This window comes from Elgaria multicarinata, chromosome 9 (genome assembly GCF_023053635.1).
Source record: "Elgaria multicarinata webbii isolate HBS135686 ecotype San Diego chromosome 9, rElgMul1.1.pri, whole genome shotgun sequence".
Lineage (NCBI taxonomy): Eukaryota > Metazoa > Chordata > Lepidosauria > Squamata > Anguidae > Elgaria > Elgaria multicarinata.
The window spans coordinates 98469882-98494593 of record NC_086179.1 but is presented as its reverse complement, the minus strand read 5'-3'; the positions used below and the strand labels follow the sequence as shown (position 1 = coordinate 98494593).

General features: G+C 43.6%; 1 protein-coding gene across 1 annotated transcript in view; it reads right to left on the bottom strand.

Moving 5' to 3' along the window:
• Positions 1–24712, bottom strand: part of ANO2 (anoctamin 2) — a 205830-nt gene that overhangs the window by 154591 nt on the left and 26527 nt on the right. The window contains exons 2-5 of the mRNA XM_063135031.1: positions 14904–15002; positions 11405–11556; positions 3747–3801; positions 2218–2269 (exon numbers count right to left, since the gene is read on the bottom strand). Coding sequence (XP_062991101.1) covers positions 2218–2269; positions 3747–3801; positions 11405–11556; positions 14904–15002 — 358 coding nt within the window. The remainder of the gene's footprint in view (positions 1–2217; positions 2270–3746; positions 3802–11404; positions 11557–14903; positions 15003–24712) is intronic.

Below are 24712 nucleotides of genomic sequence, written 5' to 3'. Positions count from 1 at the left end.
AATAAGTCAGACTTACTGGGGTGTTTTTTTGTCACGTGAAAAAGAAGGGGCGGGAGGCAGGCATCACAAAAATCCGTGAGTGCCCAGTAATGAGTGTGCGATAAAATGCTCATCCGATGGAGCTGTGAGAAAGGAACACTGCTTGAATTTTTATAGCTAATTTTCAGCCTTGACTTCTGTTTGTCATTGCCATTTCAAATGCTAAGGCCTGCGGCTGATGCAAATAAAGGAATCTCTCTCTTTGTCATTGCCATGGATAAAACTATTTACTTATTTATTTACTTGTTTATTTACTTGTTTATTTACTTATTTATTTGAAATTATTTGAAACTACCCCTTTCCACAAATTCTCTGTCCAAAATGGATAGAAATGAGTACTCCTCCAATTCTGTATTGAGGCATGAAATCCTGTCTTATATTATGCCAGATTTCCATATTATATCTGAACTACAGGACTCTGGTTTACTGTCACTTAACAACCAGAAAAATAAGCCAGGATCACATCTGATTGTCTGAAGCAGAACAATGTTTTCTGAACAGTTTGCATCTCATTGTCTGCTAGGATTAATTTTGCATGAGCAGTGTAATGTATGAAACCCTTGGATTTCAGCCAAGGGAAAAAGACGTAATCTTTGAAAGAAGAATGAAGCAGTAGGTAGCAGGTGCCTTCAAACATGACAGTCCTGTCTGGAAATGATGCTCAGAATATCATTTCCCACAATGGATGGTTTACTTACTTATCCCACTTTTTGACTAAAGTCCTCAAAGTGGCTTACAATATTTATAAAGCACAATGAACTCAACAAGAGTTCAAAAAAATAGAATACAACAACACAGCCAGCTCCTTCCCACAGGGCAACTGCTGTCATTTGGCTCTGTGGGGAGGGGCAATCCAACTGGAACAGGCCCTGATAGTCTCTTTGCTGGCTCCTATCTCACTTGCTCCTTCTTCTTTCCCACAGTGCACATTCGAGAATATGTGAAGTGTGCCTGAAAAATGTTACCGTGTTCATGTTCAGGGTTGTGAATGGGGCAAGTCCTGATCTTTAACAAACTGAAACAAAATTCTCATAAATACCTAGAAGGTGCCTCCCAGGCCTCTCTCGGGTGGTCATTCCATAACTGGGACAGGTGCCCTCACAAGTAGGTGAAGGCACTCATCTAAAGCACAACACAACCAACACACACTTGACCTATAAGCCAATAGAACCAATAATAATAATATTAAAGTCAGCCTGAGGGAACAACAATTCTTCTTCTTCTTCTTCTTCTTCTTCTTCTTCTTCTTCTTCTTCTTCTTCTTCTTCTTCTTCTTCTTGGAACCAGTAGTGCATTGCTAAACTCAGGAACAGATTCTACTGAATTCATTGGGGCTTACTATCAAGGAAATGTGCTTGAAATTGAGATGGAAAAAACTGGAGGGGAAACGTGTGAACAAATAATCAAAATGAAGGAATTGGCAAATAATATTGGGATGTGTTTATAATATAATATATCATAATGAAACGTTACTGTATTGTATTATTGTAAATCTCCAACCAGTTGAACTGGTAAAAGCTAACATGGTGCTTCTTTGGTTAGATGACAAAAGCAGCACAAAGTGTGAGAAGGGAGAAAGTCTTGTGTTACGGCTCTTGAACGGAAACAAGTGATGTCAAACCAGATGGTGTATGATAATTTGCTGGTGTATGATAATTTCTACTGGTGTATGATAATTTCTACTGGTGTATGATAATTTGCTGAACGTTCTACTATAACACTTTGGGGGGGGGTGTTTGTTGGCAACCATATTGGACTTTTTTCTTCCACCAATGACCTTGGAAGCCCCCAAACAGGACACATTGATACTAAATATATATATAGCAGAGAGAGAGAGAGAGAGAGAGAGAGAGGGAGAGGGAGAGGGAGAGGGAGAGAGCTTAGTATGATGCCATGAAACAGGCCACATCCTCCCCTGAGTTGGGGTCAGGGCTATTAAGACTACTAAAATCTAAGGACTCCTGGCTATATAAATACATATTATCAGAACAGCCCAATGGTTTTTGAGTATCCAAATATTTTAGATTTCCTGCAAGTTCTTTGAATATATTGGGATGCACTGTGAATCTGTTTTTCTAAGCTTATGAATTGCATAATTTAAAATAACGGTTTAAACTATTTTTAAAAAAACAATGTTTAAAATAATATTATGTCTTGTTTTTAAATGCAAATTCTTACCCATGCTGTTTTTGGCTTTTGTACTGTATGTGCGCTTCAATATTTCATGGACCTATATTAGAAAAGCAAGAACAAAATAGTGATATAACTAACAGGCAACTTTGCTTCAAGGGTTATATGTTCCACATGGTGCTAGCAGAAGCCAATAAACCAATGTGCACAAAGGAAGTGGTCACTATAATTATTAAGGTTGTCCTAAAAGCCCTGGTAGATTCACAGGGATAAGGATGGAGCTGAAAGGGAAGGAAAAAGAAGCCCACAAAATTCTGAAGAATTAGGGATGGGAGATTTGACTTTTTTTCATAAAAGTTAATGGCAGAAGCTTCTTTTCTCTCCTTTTTTTTAAAAAAAAAAACCCCCACACATCTCAAAACTGTTCTTGTTGCAAAGAACATATTATTATTATTTATTTATACAGCACCATCAGTGTACATGGTGCTGTACAGAGTAATGCTTCTGAGGGGCATGGTTGAGGGAAAACATTGAGGCAGACGTGTTTTCCCCCAACAATGCACTTGGAAAGACGCACTTGGTCATGATGTAGCACTCTTCCTCAGAGGCACTGTGGAGTGACATGCCCCTATAGAAATGAAAGGTGGAAGCAGAAACAGTATGTAGCAGCAGCAGCACCACCACCACCACCACCACCACCATATCCAGCCCATGGGCATTTCCCAGCCAGCTCCATCTTCAACCTGTGTCTCAAGTTTACCAAGAGGTCTTAAAAAGTGGGGTGGTGGTGGTGGTAAGAATCTCCTTTTTTATTCTTGACCACTGATCAGAAATAACAGGGGATCCTGTTATTTCCATCCCTGCCCACTCCCCAAGCTCCCTGGAGGCTTTTATCTCCAATTAATTATTCTAGATAACACGGATATTATCCTTAGTGTGCTGATTGCTCTCTCAGTTGGGAAGGTGAGCAGCCTTCCCCAGTCAGAGATGCTGCTGCATGGGCAAAGCATGACACAAGGCACTGCATGTTGAAGCTACTATGACCTCACTGCAGCTTCATTGAGAAGCATGTGGTGTGGGAAAAACAGCCCCAACATGAATCATCAGCTGGAGCTCCAGACAGCACTTCATTGATATCGGGGGTCGTGACCAAGCCCTGTGATGTCAGAGAGCATGGCTGCACCCCATCATGTCATGGGCAGGGAACTTCAGAACCTCACCCCAATTCAGTTCCTTTCCCCTGACTTAAATCTTGCATAGAACATTTGCATGGGTATGTTCAAAAATTAACTTATCCATGAAAGCTTTGGGTTGACTTTTTAGATTGGCTTCCCCCATGCCAAAACTAATTCTAAGCATGTGCAACTGTATTTGCACATATACATCCCTTCTTATCCTTGTTTCTCTCATATCTTCCTCTGCTGTCTCCTCACTTTTCTAAATTTAGTTTGCAAGCATGTTGGGACAGGGAGCTTTTTCCTTATGTTACATCATAACATGCCATGAACATTGATAGGACGATAGAAATAATAACATCTTTATCAGCAGTGACAATGATGTCATCAGCATTGACTTACTATTCGACTGCGGGTACCGTTGTCAAAAAATGTGTCTTTGTCCTGAATGTTGTACCTTGGGAAACGTTGAGAGACAAAATGTGTTATGCCGTCATCATGAAAACTAATATAATAAACAGGATAGTTTGACTCTTTTGCTTTAGAACCCACCTGAACCAACTACAAATAAACCTTAAGCAATTTCCAGAAGAACAGAACAAAGGGAAGTTGCATAAATAAAAAGAAGATTGAGGTATGGAATTTTTATTTGATTGCTTGTTTGTTAAATAAAGCTGCCAAGGTCAATAATTTTGCTTGACGACCTTTACAGAATAATTTCTAGAAGCACAGAGTTTGGCAAGAATTACAATGTTCTTACTGAAATCATTCCTTCCCTGTCTTAATGTCTTCCTTCAAAGAAAAGGAAACATATTTAATAACTTTTCATAATTTATATGTTTGAATTCATAGTTTTTAAAAACCTGAGAAATCAAAATGCTTGCCTGAACAGAACACACTTGGCATAGTCAGGCATGGAAAATACCATTATGACTTGAGTAATCAAGGAGATGAAAGGTCTCAAATGCTTCCAACATAATATGGGTATAAACCATAAGGGAGGCGCACTGATGCCACAAGGGAAATGCTTTGTCTTCCACAGAACTCTCTTCTTCCACATGAACCTGCCCAATCGTTAATATCGCCATCTGCGGTCCTCTTTCAGTCACCCATATGCCATCAGACTTTAAGCAGGCAGTGGCCAAGATTCAGGGCCTTCTCAGCTCTGGTGCTCTGTTTCTAAGATCCCTTGCCTGGTGCTGAATTTATTAGCATATAGACACTAATGGAAGCTTTAAAAATAAACAACCCAAGGCTTTTTAAACTACTGTTTTTAAACTGCTGACATGCTGCTTATCTGGTGCTTATTTTTACTGTCTCCTTGATCTGTTATTTGCTCTTAGCTTTGCTCTTAAGTTGATTTAGATTATTTTGGCATTTTATTTTCATTGTTGTGTTTGTAAGTAGCTATGAGATTTTTAAATACAGATACAGATGAGGTAGGCTAAGGAAAGACTCCTTCCTTGGCCATTTCTACACCTTCCTTTTCCCCCCGGGATTGTCCCGGGATTATCCCTGTGCAGCCAAATGACACACAGGGGATCCCGGGAGCGGGCAGGGACAATCCCTCCATTTTCCTGGGATAATTCTTAGGTGTAGAAAGGGTCCTTGTGTAATGCCAACTGTCCATTGCAATATGTTTGTCATTTATTTATTTATTTATTTATTTTACTTCTATACCGCCCAAGTTGAAGCTTTGTTTTCCACCATTTCTACATATTTTTCAGATACTCAGAAATTTGTACCCAATTATACACTTTCAAAACAATATACAAACTAAAACTCAGTTATCCTTTGAAATTTGCACTTCTACAATTTTTTCAATGAAGTACTCCAATAAAAATGCATACAAAGAGTGTATACTAGTGAAAATAACTTTTAAAATTAATGTATTAGAAATGTTGTTCACAAAAATATTTATATTATGTTAAAATGCACATATAAAGAGAAAAGTGCAAAAATTTTCATGTGATTTTTTTGTTTTAAAAAAAACCACCCTCAAACTTTAGGGTGAGCCATACTTAAGACTGGAGAAATTCTCAAAATTTTGGATGGACTGAAGTTAAGTTAGAAGAAATGAGAAACCAAGAGAAAGCAAAATTGACAGATTTGTCCATTCCTAGCAATTTCAAACATCGCTTGTTTGCCCATCCCTTTGTCAGCAGGCCCTGACAAAGCCGTTGCATGGACTCAAGGAGAAGCCAGGAGGGTTGGTGGCCCAGCTACGCCCCTATCTGGACAGGGATAACCTGGCTTCAGTTGTCCATGCTCTGGTAACCTCCAAGTTAGATTACTGCAATGCACTCTACATAGGGCTGCCTTTGAAGACGGTTTGGAAGCTGCAGCGGCCAGATTGATTTCGGGAACCAGAAGGTTCGACCATATAACACCTGCTCTGGTCCGCTTGCACTGGCTGCCTGAATGTTTCCGAGCCCAATTCAAGGTGCTGGTTTTGACCTATAAAGCCTTACACGGCTTGGGTCCACAATACCTGACGGAACGCCTCTCCCGACGTGAATATACCCGGTCACTACGTTCAACATCTAAGGTCCTCCTCCGGGTGCCTACTCCGAGAGAGGCTCGGAGTGTGGCAACGAGGGACAGGGCCTTTTCGGTGGTAGCCCCCAGACTATGGAATGATCTCCCTGACGAGGCTCGCCTGACTTTCTTCTTTGCCCAGGCATATGGCAGCACATCTTAATCAACCACATGTTTATTTTTTTTAACGGTTTTTAATGCTTTATGTGTGTATGTTCTGTGTTTTAAAAATTTAAATTTTGTATACTAGTTTTTATCTCAATTTTAGAATTTCTGTAAACCACCCAGAGAGCTCTGGCTATGGGGGTGGTATATAAGTGTAATAAATAAATATAAATAAATAAATAAATAAAGCGCCACAAAACGAGCTATCCTGGACTTCTTACATCCCCTGGGATGGCTACTGAATCTCACTGAGTTAGATAGCTCATTTTTTGTGTCAGAAATTATTCTTACCACTTCCGCATATAAAAGGCATCTTCCCTACACTCTGCCATGCTCTATCACCACAAAACAAAATTTGGAACGGGAATGGAATGGCTGGATTCTCACGTTAGGGTCATTGGGGTCATCACACGGGAGGTTTTCCAACCTGCCCAGTGGTTCACCTCTCTGGTGTCTCCCTTTGGAAGTGATTTCTTTCCCTTTTTTTTTTTTTTTTTTTTTTTTGCTGTTTTCTTTGGTGAGAAAATTAGAGCTGCATTTGGTAAGAAATGTTAGGCATTATTTTAAAATACCAAATATTATTTTGGGCAGAAAGACAAATGACAGGAGATCTTTGGATGCCTATTGCTGGACAAATATTAATTTCTTTCAGGTGAATGGCAGAAGCCATTCCATCAGGCTGCACTAGGGGCCTTGCTAGATCTACCTGTGAATCAGGGCGTGTGGAGGGGCCAGTTCACGCTGCAGCTAGCGCAGGCTGTTGCTTCTAGCTAGACGTCAGACGCGATGGGGTTAAGGAAGCCCCGTTGCGTCTGCAGTTCTTTCTATGTTTTAAAGGGACCGGAACAGGAGCGCTCAGGTAAGGGGTGTTTTTTTTAAAAGAAAGGTTCCTTACTCCCCCCTGCCCCCAATCTCCCTCCCCCCGGCCGTGACCTCCCTCCCCCCCACAGCCACGATCTCCCCACCCTGGCTCCGCTCGTCCCCCCATCTCTCCCGCCGGCTCCGCTCTTTCCCCCTGCCCCTGATCTCTCCCCATGCCCGCGCGTGATGTCCAATCCCCCTCATCGCCCCTGAGCCGTGATCCCCCCCCATGTCCCCTGGCTCTGCTCTTCCCCCACATCTCTCCCGCCGGCTCCGCTCTTCCACCCCGTGATTTCCCCCCTGGCCCCGATCTCCCTCCACCCTGCGATTCCCCCCCCCCGGCCCGATGGGCTCCTGTGGAGCGCTGTGCCCAGTGCGCAGCTTCTCCCGACTACTCGCGTGTAAGCAGCATAGCCGGGAAAAGCCATGGAAAGGGCTAGATCTTCCGTGGCCCCAGCCTCAGCCCAGGGCTGCAGAAAAACTGGGCCAAAAGTGGTGCCGGTTACCCCGAGGCCAGGGAGGTTTGAGCCCTGCTTGAGCCTAGGATCCCCTGTGCGTCATCTGGACGCACAGCAGGGAGCCCAGGCCTCACACCGGGCTAAACCCTCATCTAGCAAGGCCCTAGATGAAGAGATGGGAAGCAGTGCAGCATCAGCAATTCATCAGCTCCTTTCTTCTCAGCTATCTCCTAGGAGCAGCCATTCCATTCAGCTGCAGGAGTGGTGGGGAGAAGGACGCGCCATCAACGACTGAACGGCGAGCTCCATGTGGCTCCTCCACTCTCTCTGCATTGTTCCAGCTGACTGGCCATTAAGACCTACTATGTAACTTCAATAATTGGTGCCTGAGTTTGATTATTATTTTCTTCTCTGTTCATGCTTTTTCTGTTTGCATCATATATTTTATATTATAAGCCTACAGGTAGAGACTGTCATTTTATTACTATTATTCAGTGTATGTAAGACACTGTGGGAGCCATTTTGGCAGAAAAATAGGGTTAAAATGCTGTAAATGAAAAATAAATAAATCTAACTAAGGAGGAACAGAGCATTACAGCCCTAAGGAGGAATAACAGAAAGCTATAGCCCTATTCTGTGAATACAATCCATCAATTCATGCTATTGTGTATGTTCTGGTTCAACTGGTTTGGGGGACCAACAATGACAATAGCAGGCCCAGGCATGGGAAACTGGCGAGCTGGAGGATCAACCACTAAAGATAGGCAGCACCGAGAAATTAAAGCCTGGTGCCGGAGGCAGGGAGCTGTCCAGCAAGAACCAGAAGGAGAAAGGCGATGTGAACAAGCTTGTATGATGCTGGAGAGCAAAGCTATTGCACCAGCACCAGTCAGATACAGGCACGGGGCCTTTTGTATGCAGCTTCAAGAGATCTCCTTGTCCATATTACCCCTTCCTGAAGCATTCTATCTATGGGCTTCTTTCTGCAACTACTCAGGCCTTCTCTTCATAGAATCATAGAATAGCAGAGTTGGAAGGGGCCTACAAGGCCATCGAGTCCAACCCCCTGCTCAATGCAGGAATCCACCCTAAAGCATTCCTGACAGATGGTTGTGCAGCTGCCTCTTGAATGCTTCTAGTGTGGGAGATCCCACAACCTCCCTAGGTAACTGATTCCACCGGCGCACTGCTCTAACAGTCAGGAAGTTTTTCCTGATGTCCAGCCGGAATCTGGCTTCCTTTAACTTGAGCCCGTTATTCCGTGTCCTGCACTCTGGGAGGATCGAGAAGAGATCCTGGCCCGCCTCTGTGTGACAACCTTTTAAGTATTTGAAGAGTGCTATCCTGTCTCCCCTCAATCTTCTCTTCTCCAGGCTGAACATGCCCAGTTCTTTCAGTCTCTCTTCATAGGGCTTTGTTTCCAGACCTCTGATCATCCTGGTTGCCCTGGAGTCATGTTCTTCAGAGTGTTTCCACTACACACTGCCAGACTTGTAGTGGATCTCCTGGATGACTCCTCAGCCTAGGCCTTCTGCCTTCACTGTTCCTGACACTGAGGGGGGGAAGACTGGGGTTTCATCATCTATTGCTGACAATATCCTAGCACTTGGGGGTAGAGGTGCTGGAATCAGAAGCTTCTTGATCATTGGCAGGCAGGGACTTGTCTTTAATACCTACTGAATCAGTCATCTAGAGCAAGGGTCCTGGCATTTTTTAAAAAACCATTACTTATTACTTAAGTACAATAATACAATGAATATTACAAACTGACAAATAAATAAAACATAATTAAAATTTAAAAAAGAAACGAAGAGGCATATATACAAAGGTTCACTGCAGTAAACATATGTATTTTTTTTAAAAAAAAATTGATTACAATGAACAAACAAATGCAGTTCATGAGAGGCTCCCCCCACAACACACACACACACGCACACACACACCGTTTGTCTTCAATAAAGGCAAAGCACATGGAACTTTTTTTCAGGGTGAAAGGAAAGGAGAAGGGGAGAAGGGAGGGACACTGCGGAAGATTTATTTGACCACTTATATACTGGCATGAACATAAAGTGGTTGATCAAACCCAGGTATTTTTTGATCATCACTGTTACAATCAAAACATTCTTCTAAACAGGGATCCCATATGCCAGTAAAATAATACAAACTACACAGACAGTCAATGAGGGCAGGAGGTAAGTGGCTGAGAGGAGATGGGCAATCTGGGAGCAGTTCAACCTGTACCTGAGCAAGGAGTTGCTAAGTGAGAAGGTAGGACAGGGTATGCGGAAGGGCCATAGCAGAAGCAGCTGCTTTGTGTGCAGAAGGTCCCAGGGTCAGTATCCAGCATTGCCAATTAAAAGATCACAGGTAGCATAATGAGGAAAGTTTACATCTGAAACCTAAAAGAATCAAATTACATAATACTGGGCAAGATTGAGCTATGGGTGATTTTAGGCTTACCCAAAGGATCTGAAACCTCTATTCTTCAGTTGGAAGCCAGCCTTCATTCAGTGAAGGCTTTAGTGCATATACATGCCATTAAATACTGGCTGAAACTGAGAAAAGGAATAGGCTCAGCTTTAGTTTTGGCTGCCTTTGAAGAAATGTCGAGATACAATTGTAAGATAAATCCGCCTTGGAATCAGGAAATTCTGCATCTTATTGATATGTATGGTCTTTCACTGGAGTCTTTAGGTGCTCTAAGTTTTGAGAGAGCAGCACATTATTTGAAGTCTCATATCCTAAAATATTATTTCTAAGCTGATTGCACTTCTGCCTGCTTGTCAAAACTTGCCCTCTGGTATGCTAAATTGTCTATTCATATGCCTTACCCTCAATATTTAAATAGTATAACTAATTCTAAGTGGAGATATGCATTTGCAGCTCTTCGGTGCCAGTCAATGAACTCAGCAGTGATTCAGGGACGCTACCAATGGATCCCCATGGAGGAAAGAGTCTGTCCATGTGGATCTAATATAGTTGAAGATTTAACTCACTACCTGCTTGTCTGCCCAATTTATAAAGATGTAAAAATAGCATTGTTTAAAGACCTAGGTCTTATACCTAATAGGTCTCATTCATACTTGATTAAATTTTTATTGGGGGATATTACTCCATCCATTTCTGAAAATGTAACCTGTTTTGCTTTTAAAGCATCAATTTTAAGGAGGAAGTTTTCTAATGATGACGATCAGGTTTTACGTTGTGACTGAATAGAGTCTGTAGAACGATGTTTTTGGATGATTCTAGTCTTGTAATGTAATCTTATATATTTGTAATACATTTGATTATTCTGTTTTATTTGATTGTATATATGTTTGTAATGGCTCTGGCTACACAAATAAACTTCTTTTACTTACTAACAAAGTATATGGCAGCATTGTTTGTGCAATAGGACTGATAGGATCCCATTAGCCATTTGTGTCACCTGATTCCACCTTGGCTAGTGGCTGCAACACACACATGCACACACACACACGCCTGTCCACAATGATAGCACTGAAATGCAAAAGAGTAGAAACCAGTGGCATGGAGAATAAGATGCCTGGCTTCTGGCGCTATAATCACTAATTTGACTGTATTTATTTATTTAGAGTATTTTTATCCCGCACCTCAGCTAAAAAGGCTCCCAGAGCGGCTTACAATTGATCAGCAAAGAAGACAGTCCCTGCCCTCAGGCTTACATTCTAAAAAAGACACGACACACAAGGAAAAGGGGATGGGGAGGGAAGAGGGAGAAAAGAAAAAGAAATTAAGGAGACTGTTCAGGCTGGTGGGAAGGCCCTGCTCCCCACTCTCATCTCCCAATGGAGGGGCAGACCCACAGCTCCTTCTTCTTCCCCCCCACAGGGTCAAGATGACAGTTAGACTGTGTTGGCACCATGGGGGTACATTCTCACATGTGAGTCTTCTACTTGTTTTCTGAAATCTAGAAGGATTGTAGAGAACAAGGTGTTCTGCACAATCTAAATCACCTCACATTTCTTGTTGGATTATATTCCTCATTGAGTCACACTATACACCTTATTAAGTACTCACAAGTATATTTTTTCTCTGGAAAAGGGGTAAGATAAATTCTTCATTCTGGTGGTGTTTTGCTGTGGCACTTTGGGCTGCAATGGTTCTGTAAATTTGTGCCATATATCAGATAGCTTCTTGACAATTCCCCCTTCTTCTTTTATTTCATATGTCTGTAGAAACAAAAAGAGAATGCATAAAGAGGCAACTTTCAAAGTATTTATAATGACAGCTTCTGCATCAAAGGTTTCCAGTGTTCACAAGAAAAGCTTGTCAAGTCTACACCAGTTCCGATGTGGTTATTGATTAAGGTTCCAGTTCCAAGTTCCAGAAAATGAGCTCATCTTTAGGGAGAAATATCATGTAACTATAAGGACAGTACAGGAATTAATAAAAGGGCATAGATGAGGGGAACCAGCATCTGGAATTAAACCTAGAATCAAATAGGCAGCCGGTGTACATTGAACAGAACTGGAGTAATGTATTCAAACTGACCAATCTCAGGCCAGATCTACACCAAGCAGAATATGACACTTTGAAAATGATTTGAAAACTGTATCTAGAGTGTGTCCTGGGCCCCAACAGTTGTCACTACTGTTATACACCATTTTAAAGCAGTAGTGTAGAACCTGCCTCAGACCACAGTCTTCGTTCCAAGTCAAATTTCTGGACACTTTTTAATGGAAGGTCCATTTACAAAAATAATAATTAGTAATTCAGTCTGATGGTTACTAAAGAGTGCATGACTGTAGCCGAATCTGTCTTTCAGCACACCGTCCTGAGCTAATGAAAGGCACTCCTAGTTGCTGTGGCCACCTAAACAAACATCCAAAAGTAGTGCTGGATCAAGGAGCAGAATTTATACCTTGAAACTCAGATATATATTTTGTTTGCTAGAAAAAAATATCATTGCCTATAATCAATTACTATTTTTTCTAGTGAGAAATAGTTCCTAGTTTATAGCTTCAAACAGACAAGCTTTCAGAAGATTGATCCACAACTTATTTGGATTTAAATCCCAGTAGTCACTTATATTGTTTTTATATTAGTTGTTACCTGGAATCATAAAATCATAGAATAGTAGCGTCGGAAGGGGACTACAAGGCCATCGATGCAGGAATTCCCCCTAAAGCATCCCTGACAGATGGCTGTCCAGCTGCTTCTTGAATGCCTCTAGTGTGGGAGAGCCCACGACCTCCCTAGGCAACCAGCTCCATTGCCGTACTGCTCTAACAGGAAGTTTTTCCTGATGTCCAGCCGAAATCTGGCTCCCTGTCACTTGAGCCCCTTATTCCGTGTCCTGCACTCTGGGATGATGGAGAAGAGATCCTGGCCCTCCTCTGTGTGACAACCTTTCCAGTTACCCTGCTGCCCCACCTGCATGCTTGTTGTTTCTACCTACTGCCAACTGTCTTGCATCTGAAGAGAAAGCTGGGTTCCTTCTGGCAGCTTTGGGATACCCAGCCTAACTGAGTTGATTGACTGATGCCCTACTTGCCAATTCTCCCTTTCTCCATGCATCTGAAATGTGTATTTATTTATTTATTTTTGCCATCTCCTCCCCTGCTCTCCAACATTTTATCCCTCTGTTTTTTGCTAAACTAGATTGTTCAGCCTTGACAACTATCCACCTTAAGTGGAGGGGACTGTGGGCGTTACTAGACGAGGCTCTAGCGCGCGTTACCTTCCGCAGTCACGTCGAGGCTTCCAGATGACGTTCACGAGGATCCGCCGTTATCCCGCGGTGAAGCCTCTTTCTCCCGACTTTAAAAAAGTGAGTTTTAGGACGCCTTTTCCTGCTGTCCCGCGGTAATTCGGAGTACGTGTGGGAGGATGTGAGGTCACTGCGGTCCGCACTGGGCAGGAAAAGGCGTGCTAAGGGGGAGTGGTCAGTGGCTTCGGTCAAGCCGCCTCCGCCATTTGCGCGCAGTCCGCCAGCTGGGGCAGCGCGGCGGAGCGGCTTTTTTTTTTTATTTCCCCAGTGACAGTTTGCGCAGGAACGGAGGACCGGAAAAGTGGCTGGTGACTCCTTGCGGTGGGCAGCTACCGTGGCCGCATAATGGCGGTGCTGTACGCTGCCTGTTAGTGTGGGTACCAGGCTGGCAGAGGGCAGAGCTGTTTGTGGGCTGCTGCCATGGCTACGGCCAGATGTGGGTTGGCTCCTTGGGATGGGGCACAGGGCACAGAGGCGGTCATCGCCGCCGACACCTCAGAGGCATGATGGGAGATGTAGGCACAGAGTGGCCATGCAGACGATTGACCTCGGGTCATATGACACCCGCCACGACCCCCATCAGGAAGTGAGCGCATCAATGTTGACCCTCAACAGCACCAGCAGCACTTCGGCTGGCACTGGCACTGCCGCCGCTGCCGCCGCCAGGGCCGGCGGCGGCATCGCTGACGGCTGCGCAAGTTTGCGGTCTTTCGGACGTGCGCAAACCGTGCAGCGAGCGAAAAAAAAAGCCGCGGCAATCAGGCCGGTGTGGCTGCGCAACCGTTCTCGCGGCGGCAGCAGCACAACCGGCGCAAACTTCCGCCACAAATCGAAGGCAGGTGTGGATGATGAGGCGTCACGGCTGAACGGGAAAAGCCGCTTTCACCGCTCCTCAACGACGGAACACCCGGTACGTCTAGCAACGCCCTGTGTGGATCAGCTGTTCCACTTTAGGCAGCAAAACATCTTAGGCTGGCCTTGACTCCCACTACACACATTGGGCCTGTTCAGACAAGACACTAAGCCATGGTTTGACCGCTAACTCTTTTGCAGCAAATGGTTAGTGAGCATGTTTAAACCACGGTTATGTAGCCACCATGGTTAGGAATGGTTCACACCACACGCTAAGCCATAATGTTCAGCTCAAAATGCGTAACCAGCACGGCTTAGCGTATTGTCTGAACAGAGTCAGAGTGGGAGAAGCAAAAGAGGTTTCCCTTGAGTGCTTCTCTCATCCAACTCCCATCTGTTGTCTGTGCCTTTTCTAAGCCACATGCACTGCCAGAGAAACACTCCAAACGTTTGGAGACTGAGGGAGCATAAAGGGTTGTAGGTGAAAGTGGACTTAGCCTCAGTTTGTTGTATGCTGTCTTAAATCCCAGATGCTGGACCAAAAATCTCTCTTCAGATAATTACGTTTCTGCTAGGTTTAAGCTCTGGCTGATCCTATTCTGCCTGAGAGCAAGGTATTGGTGAAATTCCTCTGCTTTCTGATATGAACAAATCCATTAAATTCAGGCAAAATCACAGGTGAATGGACGTGATTTGAGGGCCAAACTAGCATTCTGGCAGCACAAACCATATGTTAACTTTGGCTCAGAGCAATTTCCTAATAGGGCAAGGGTGGGAAATGGAGCACTGTGTGAAGTTTTGAGCAGATGCAGGGTAGGGGCATGGGAGTCTTCCCCAACTCTTTCCCTCCCTATCTGCCTTTTTCCAGCTGCTTTTCTCCCTGTTGGAAGTTGAGATCAGAATTACTGCGCTGCCATTTCCTTTGTATCATTCAGCAAGTAAGTTGCTACTTACCTTTTTAGTGGGCATTTTTATTTTAAGGAATTCTGCTTCTCGGCTAAGTACATTCCATGGTGCATGTATCCGGACAAAACTCAATCCTTGGCTCTTATTCTGAAAGAGGAAGGGAGGGAATGTTCTGTTGAAAGTTTACAAAGTAAAAAACACGCACAACTAAATACATTTTAGGAAATGATTAAGTGTCGTGACTACTGAACTGAGGTTTGATTTGCCTTTGAATAAAGCTAAGGCAGGTTCTACACTACCGCTTTATAACGGCATTGAAGTGCACTGTCAACTGTTGGGGCCCAGGGCACTTTCCATATACTGTTTTCAAACTGATTTCAAAGTGTTATATCCTGCTTAGTGTAGATCTGGCCTAAGTCACTGAGGGCCTTGCTAGACCAGGGGTAAGCGTGGTGCGAGGCCTGTGCTCGTCCCTGTGAGTCCAAATGACGCACAGGGGATCCTGGCCTCAGCCAGGGCTCGAGCTGCCCTGGCACCATGCTAACCGGAACCGCTTGTAGCACGGTTCTTCCCGTGGTCCCGGCCTCAGGTCGGGCTGAGGCTGGGACCGTGGGCGTGTGGACCGTTCCGCCACTTTTCCCGGCTACCGCACTTACACACGGGTAGCTGGGAAAAACGGCGGATGGGCCACAGCGCTATCGCCCCCTTCCCCCCGATTCCCCCCACAACCTTCCTGGCTTCCGATCCCCCCCCCCCATCCTGCAGGCCAGACATGGCGACAACAGGAAACGCCGGTTGGGGACAGTTGCGGCGGCAGCAGCAGGACACAGCAGGTGGAGACGGGGGGGGGGGGTGGCGAGACATGGACATGGAGACGGGGGGGATCGGAGGCCAGGGGAGGTTGTGGAGGGGGGAATCGGGGGGACCCTATTTTTTTTTAAAAAAAACCCCACTTACCTTTCCCGGTGGTGCGCTCATGCGCACACAGCCCCTTTAAGTTAAAAGAAAATGGCGGACGCGATGGGACTTTCCTAGGCCCCGTCTCGTGTGTAGACATGGCCAACAGGCAACGCTACTTCTAGCGCAGCCTGGCCCCTCCTCACCGCCGGATTCAGTGGTAGGTCTACCAAGGCCCACAATCTATGTTTCTGTCATTCAGTCCTAGGGTGAGGAAACTAGGCAGACCCTGACAGTATGGTTGCTCTTTACCCCTTTACCTCTTACATGTCATGATTTTGTTACTGAACACACATAACCAGAAACATAGCTAATAAGGGCACTTTCAAAGCTCCATCTGATGAGCGTTTTATTGAACGCTCGTTACTGGGAACTAACGGAGTTTGCTCAAGTCTCACTGATGTAAAATCTAGACTGTCCATTTCCCCCTGACATGCATCCAGACATGCATTCATACATGCGTGTACACCCGCATATGTGTACACGCCAGCACCCATTCGTGCGCGTGCACACATGCACCTGCAGCCCCTCGCAAGCCCCACTTCCCCTCTACAAACACCTTGTTCCTTTCAACTTCCCATTTGCGGTTTTGGCAGCCCGCCAACAATAACACGGCTGCTACATTGCAACTTCCCCCACACGCGCCTTATCTGCTGTTTAAGAACAGCATCACAGTCAACTAACCGTGAAATGTAAATAAAGACATGCATGGCTGCAAACTGCCGGCTAGCTCAGCTCCAGGGAGGACCCAGTCTACCCAAATGAGAGCGCCATAGGAAGCCAGCACACAGGCACACATAGGGACACCAGGAAAGGGTGAATGGGTGCACAAGGCAGGGAAGGGGAGTGGCCAGATGCCCTCCAGTAAGAACTCCATTTACCCCCATGCAAGTGGCACGTAGGCACTCACCTAGCCCCCTAGCCTAGTCAGAGGACACTGATTAAATTAACCCTGCCAAATCCACTCCACCGATTAGCTGCCTAAACATTGCAATATAAGGGACGGGAGCAGGTATTTCACATGTGGTGATGGCAGCAGCCAGATGTTTTCTCCGCTACAGTTCCTTTCTTGACCACCGCTTGAGCACACCTGCGCAGCTGCGCATGCCTGGGTGATGTGACAGATGAGGTAGACCAATAAGATGTGGGCAAATTATGTGTAACATCTGGACTATATATGCTGTGGTTTGAATGTAGTGACCCTGTCTTTGCTGCGTGAGCACCAGCTCATCACCCTATTCTTGAGAATAAACATTTGGAGCCCAACACTTTGCCTACGATCTTTCGCGAGTGTTTTAATATTGGACTTGGACGCACTCGGATTCGGCATAATTTATGCGACACCTCCCATGATGTGGTCTGCCTTCCTTGCACGACAAAAAGAAACCTCTTTAAGTCCAATGTTTTTTTAAACTCAGAATTGCTGCTCTCTCCTGCTGTGTGCAGGAGAAGCAGCGCCATTAGAACAGCGGACTCCATGGGCCTTGTGCTCATTGTGTACTTCCTCTTCTTGAAAGAGGAAGTAACTTGAGGAAGGAAAACACAGGTGGAGAAGTGACGGTAGGGAGCGTGTTAACCCCCGGTGTGATGGAGCTTTCAGTTACTGCATGTGTTGTCCTCAGGCATTGTAAGTGTAAAGCCACACTTATGATGCTACACAGATGGGTCAAAGAAATGCTAATACAAACAAGCTCAAAGCAGTCAGCATATATGAATCAAGGAGAATTGGTCGTGGGGGTGGGGAATTGGAAGTGTTTGGGTGTTTTCTTGGAACAATATGCAGACTAGATGCTACTTGGGCCATGCCAGTAGCGGGTTGGTGTCAATTTTGTGAATCTGAGCCATAACTTGTACATATATGTCTTTTTTTCTTTTGCATGTGTTTAGTTATTTAATTCTTCTTATTTTATATTTCATTTTATTTTAAAATTGTTTATGGGGAAAGGGGAGATAAATTGGGAGAGACAGAAACAGATTGCTTATGCATACAATCAAATATTTTTTCAGTGAAATATTAATAACAAATGTGTTATTTCACTAACAAAGTATTAAAATGGCTAAACTTATTGGATTGAACTAATGCTATGCCCAAAAAATATTCTGAATTTTTCCTTACCATTCTCATTCAGTTCAAAAGAAAAGAAATTACTTTGGGGGAGAAATTATATAAGAATAACATTTTGGTGATTTTTGTGGGTGGGTGGGAAGGGGGGCTCTTGTGTTTACCATAATTATAAGGTGGCTGAGGGGGTGTATGAGTGTCCTGTCCTTCACTATACAATCATCTCTCTGGTGGTTTGCAACCTTCTGAGTTCCCACCCTTCAAAAAAAAAAAGCCCAGGCTAACTCCTTCATCATGAGGTAACTCCTCCCATGGGAGTGGGGGGTTCAGATAAGAAAGCACAGGCATCGGAGTGTGTGTGTGCAGAGCTATGGAGAGATGTCTAATAACATACACACACACACACACACACACATACACACACACATCACCCTTGGCCACCTTGCAATGGTAAGCTCAGAAACACCACCAAAAGAAAATGCAGAAAAACATAAGTTTCTTTCACAGGAAAAGAAACCTTTCAGGAAACTGGGGGACTGATTTCAGCACAGCTCCAGGCTTAACACACAGGGACCTCTGAATTCAAATCTTATTCAACCAGTAAAAGTGGATAGGTTAGAGAAGTCACTATTTTCCAAGTTCAGTTCTCTGCTTGTAAAATGAAATAAACAAAGAGTGGTTGACATGGTAGGGAACTGGTAGCTACATTGCACGATAAATCTGAATTTTAAAAATAATCACAGATCGTATTTTATTGTACAATATAATCCTTGCTGCCTGCCAACAGTACCACTAGGGATGGACAAATTTCTGGTACATGTTAATTTCACATGTATTAATCTTAAATCTATTCTGTCCAGTTTCTGCATCGGTTTGCTTTTTAAAAAATCAGAGAAATTTGCATTCATTTTCATATAGCAACTTTCCCTAACATATGCATTCTGTATTTTCCCTAATATATCTATTTTATATGCAAACTTTGAGCCAAAAACTGCAGAGTGAATTCAGAGAAGTGCACAATCCAAAAGATAAATCTGTTCCGATCCACCCATTAGTCTAAGAAGTGCAAATAAGATTGGTTTGTTTAAAATTGCAGACCAAATGAAAAACACCCCCATCCCTACTTTCCCTATTTTAAAAAAATAAAAAACTGACTAGTGACAAATAGTTTCTCAGTTCTGTCTGCAGCCCCTAACTTTTGGGTGGGTTGTATGCCTTCCAATCACTAGGTAATTAGCAATTGGTTTTTAACGACTCTATACCTAGGACACAACCTAAAATTAATCTTCAGCTTTGCAAATATGAATATAAAAAGTTATTTATTGATATATTTATTTATTTTCAAAATACTTCTAAGCTACCTTTCAGGGAAGGCGCCTTCCCAAGGAAACTTACTACAATAAAATACATGAAAACTGAGAACGGTAATAAAAATAACAGACATCCATAAAAACAACAGACATCAAGACAATACAAAACCTTCAACAGAGTTTCAGCTACAACCCAGAATAGTCCCATAAAACATAATCAGGGGAAGGCAAGACTAAACAAGAATATTGCAATGATGGGGCCTGATGGACCCCCGATGGCAATGGATTCCAGAGGTGTGGGGCCAGTGTAGAAAAGCCCCCCTCTCATGTGATTGGCTACCTAATTGCCCCCAAGGGTGGACAAGTGAAAAGGGCTTCTATTGTTGATCTTAAAGTGCAGACACGCTAGTATTAGTAAAGGAAGTCTTTCAAATGATTTGCTGACAAACCATTTAAAACTTTTAAGGTCCCAAACCATTTTACATAATTATATTATTTCCATCCCAAATACAATGAAATTTGCACATTTTGGTAAATTCTTATCAAAAACCAAACTAAAATTAAATCCTCACCTATGTGCACTGGCCTAATTCTATAGGTTCAGCTATTGCATGGAGAGGACTATGTTGCATGTGCCTACCCTTATAGCTGTTAAACATGAGAAGCATGTTTGAGAAAAAGAAGTGGCAACCCTAATTCAGGATTAAAATGGTTAAAAACATAGAGATTTAAATCCCAGGTTTTAAGAGCTCAGTACTCAAAGCCCTGGGCCTGGATGGATGAATCTGTCCATTTGGGGCTTTCCCACATTTGATTTTTAAAAAATAAATAAATCTTAAATTCTTTCTGTTCCAAATATGAAGAAATTTGTGGATTTGGGTACATTCTTACCAAACATGAATGGAAAAGAAAATTTTACCCATCCATAAACACTCATTTTTACTTCATTATCTCTGTAGCCTTGATCATAGAATCATAGAATAACAGAGCTGGAAGGGGCCTACAAGGCCATCGAGCTCAATGCAGGAATCCACCCTAAAGCATCCCTGACAGAGGGTTGTCCAGCTGCCTCTTGAAGGCCTCTAGTGTGGGAGAGCCCACAACCTCCCTAGGTAACTGATTCCATTGTCGTACTGCTCTAACAGTCAAGAAGTTTTTCCTGATGTCCAGCTGGAATCTGGCTTCCTTTAACTTGAGCCTGTTATTCCGTGTCCTGCACTCTGGGAGGATCGAGAAGAGATCCTGGCCCTCCTCTGTGTGACAACCTTTTAAGTATTTGAAGAGTGCTATCATGTCTCCCCTCAATCTTCTCTTCTCCAGGCTAAACATGCCCAGTTCTTTCAGTCGCTCTTCATAGGGCTTTGTTTCCAGACCCCTGATCATCCTGGTTGCCCTCTTCTGAACACGCTCCAGCTTGCCTGCGTCCTTCTTGAATTGTGGAGCCCAGAACTGGACACAATAATCTAGATGAGGCCTAACCAGGGCCGAATAGAGAAGAACCAGTACCTTACGTGATTTGGAAGCTATACTTCTATTAATGCAGCCCAAAATAGCATTTGCCTTTCTTGCAGCCATATCGCACTGTTGGCTCATATTCAGCTTGCAATCTACAACAATTCCAAGATCCTTCTCATTTGTAGTATAGCTAAGCCAAGTATCCCCCATCCTGTAACTGTGCATTTCGTTTCTATTTCCTAAATAGGACGAAACTTTTGAGAAACAAATTACCAGTGTTTCAAGGAAGTGTGATGTAGTAGTGATGGGGGACTTCAATTACCCTGATATCTGTTGGGAGACCATTACTGCCAAAAGCGGCCCTTCCAAGAAATTCCTGACATGTATGGGTGATAACTTTCTCCTACAGAAAGTGGTGGAAGGAACTAGAGGATCGGCAATCCTTGACTTGTTATTGACCAATAGGGACGACTTAGTGGATAAAGTGGCAGTTACGGGAACTCTGGGGGAAAGTGACCACGTCATACTTGAATTCTTGATTATGAAGGAGACAAAAGTCGAGCGTAGCCATACACGTACTCTGGATTTTAGGAAAGCTGATTTTAATAAACTCAGAACTATAATAAGTAAGGTCCCGTGGCAAGGGAGCCTAAAGAGAAAAGGAGTGCAGGATGGGTGGGAGTATCTAAAAAATGAAATTTTAAAGGCACATTTACAAACAATTCCAACAAGGAGAAAAGATAGAAGACAACAGAGGAAACCAATGTGGCTCCACAAAAAGCTTATTGACGAACTGAAAACAAAAAGGGATACATATAGGAAGTGGAAGGAAGGCCAGGCTACAAAAGAAGAGTACAGACAAGTGGCGCAGAAGTGCCGAAATGGCGTCAGGAAGGCTAAAGCTGTGAATGAGCTGAGATTAGCGAGGGATGCTAAAAGCAATAAAAAGGCTTTCTTCAGATACGTGAGTAGTAAAAGACAGAGGAAAGAAATGGTGGTTCAACTGCTTAATGAGGATGGCAAATTGATAACAGATAACAAAGAAAAGGCTGAAGTGCTCAATTCCTACTTTGCCTTGGTCTTCTCCCAAAAGCGGGTCTATGCCCCCCCTGGAAAAAGTGAAGCAGAAGTTGAGGGGGCAGGATTGCAGTTTGAGATTGATAAACAAATGGTCAAAGAACACCTAATTTCCTTGAATGAGTTCAAATCTCCAGGGCCCGATGAACTGCATCCAAGAGTAATGAAGGAGCTAGCGGAAGAACTCTCAGAACCTTTGTCTATTATCTTTGCAAAATCATGGAAGACGGGTGAGGTGCCGGATGACTGGAGGAGGGCTAACGTTGTCCCTATCTTCAAAAAGGGCAAAAAGGAGGAACCTGGGAACTACAGACCAGTCAGTCTGACATCCATCCCTGGGAAAATTCTGGAGCAGATTATAAAGAAGTCAATCTGTAAACACCTTGAAATCAATGCAGTGATTACTAGAAGCCAACATGGATTTGTCAGGAACAAATCCTGTCAGACTAATTTGATCTCATTTTTTGATAGGATAACCTCCCTTGTGGACTGTGGGAATGCTGTGAACGTCATATATCTTGACTTCAGCAAAGCTTTTGACAAAGTACCACATGACATTCTGATTAACAAACTAGCTAAAAGTGGGCTAGATGGAACAACTATTAGGTGGATCCACAGTTGGCTACAGAATCGGACTCAAAGAGTACTTATCAATGGAACCTTCTCAAACTGGGGAGAGGCAACGAGTGGGGTGCCGCAGGGCTCAGTCCTGGGCCCAGTGCTCTTCAACATTTTTATTAATGATTTGGACGAGGAGGTGCAGGGAACGCTGATCAAATTTGCAGATGACACAAAATTGGGTGGGATAGCTAATACCCTGGAAGACAGAAACAAACTTCAAAGTGATCTTGATAGGCTGGAGTGCTGGGCTGAAAACAACAGAATGAAATTTAATAGGGATAAATGCCAAGTTCTACATTTAGGGAATAGAAACCAAATGTACAGTTACAAGATGGGGGACACTTGGCTCAGCAATACTACAAACGAGAAAGATCTTGGAATTGTTGTAGATCACAAGCTGAATATGAGCCAACAGTGCGATATGGCTGCAAGAAAGGCCAATGCTATTTTGGGCTGCATTAATAGAAGTATAGCTTCCAAATCACGTGAGGTACTGGTTCCTCTCTATTCGGCCCTGGTTAGGCCTCATCTAGAGTATTGCATCCAGTTCTGGGCTCCACAATTCAAGAAGGACGCAGACAAGCTGGAGCGTGTTCAGAAGAGGGCAACCAGGATGATCAGAGGTCTAGAAACAAAGCCCTATGAAGAGAGACTGAAAGAACTGGGCATGTTTAGCCTGGAGAAGAGAAGATTGAGGGGAGACATGATAGCACTCTTCAAATACTTAAAAGGTTGTCACACAGAGGAGGGCCAGGATCTCTTCTCGATCCTCCCAGAGTGCAGGACACGGAATAACGGGCTCAAGTTAAAGGAAGCCAGATTCCGGCTGGACATCAGGAAAAACTTCCTGACTGTTAGAGCAGTGCGACAATGGAATCAGCTACCTAGGGAGGTTGTGGGCTCTCCCACACTAGAGGCCTTCAAGAGGCAGCTGGACAAGCATCTGTCAGGGATGCTTTAGGGTGGATTCCTGCATTGAGCAGGGGGTTGGACTCGATGGCCTTGTAGGCCCCTTCCAACTCTGCTATTCTATGATTCTATGAAATGTAGAACTTGGCATTTATCCCTATTAAATTTCATTCTGTTGTTTTCAGCCCAGCACTCCAGCCTATCATGATCACTTTGAAGTTTGTTTCTGTCTTCCAGGGTATTAGCTATCCCACCCAATTCTGTGTCATCTGCAAATTTGATCAGCGTTCCCTGCACCTCCTCATCCAAATCATTAATAAAAATGTTGAAGAGCACTGGGCCCAGGACTGAGCCCTGCGGCACCCCACTCGTTGCCTCTCCCCAGTTTGAGAAGGTTCCATTGATAAGTACTCTTTGAGTCCGATTCTGTAGCCAACTGTGAATCCACCTAATAGTTGTTCCATCTAGCCCACTTTTAGATAGTTTGTTAATCAGAATGTCATGGGGCACTTTGAAATGCACCCTGAAATCTGCCGTCCGCCTTAGTGAGGCTAATCCAACTATGCCTGAGTCATTCCTTCTACACTTCATTTTAACACAATTCCAAACCAGAGTTTGGGGAAACAAATTCATATCCATCATTTTCCCCCTCTCCATCTTTATATTAATATTTTAATTAATTTTGTTTTTAATTTATATCAACACAACCATAGCAACAAAAGACATGCTAATGAAAATAAAAATGTGGAGAGAGCTGAGAAGAGAAGAGGGAAATGACGAGCACCCACAGCTTCTGCTCATTCCCCTGTTCAACATCCAGCCTGATGAAGAGTTCTGGAGAACTTGGAAGATTGCTCTTGAAGATTGTTCATGACTTCATGACATTGTATTGGTCCTAATAAATGCATCACCATGCTGTAGTTTCCCCATCAAATATATTTTATTTAGACATGTTTAAGTATGTCAAGCATGTATTTATTTAGACAAATACTACAGCTGTGTGGTATCTCAAAGTCTCCATAAAAGGAACTATGAAGTTGGTCTAATGCTGTATGTCCACAGAAATGAGACAAAATTCCAGACCCTCTTAACTGGCATGCCACGTAAATCATGAGGATTCATGAGTTTCTGACTGTATTTCTGAAAGCGAACAACGCAATGCAAAGCACCACTACAAACTCATGGATGTTACGATTTGAGTTCCATTTCTTGCCAGTTCATACAGAAAGACAGTTGCAAACGTAAGAAGTAAGGCTTCACTGGGCATCAGCAGATGCTGTGGATAATAATTTGTAGAGTTGTTATGAACAACAGGTGAGGATTTAATGTCACAATGATGTTCTGGAGGCCACTGTTTCTTTTCGGCAAAAATCAATGGGAACATCATTTTAACATCTCCCGGATTCTTTGGATTTAGGCTCTACATAGAATGTTGGCAAGAAGACAGAACAGTTCCTTTTCCTAAT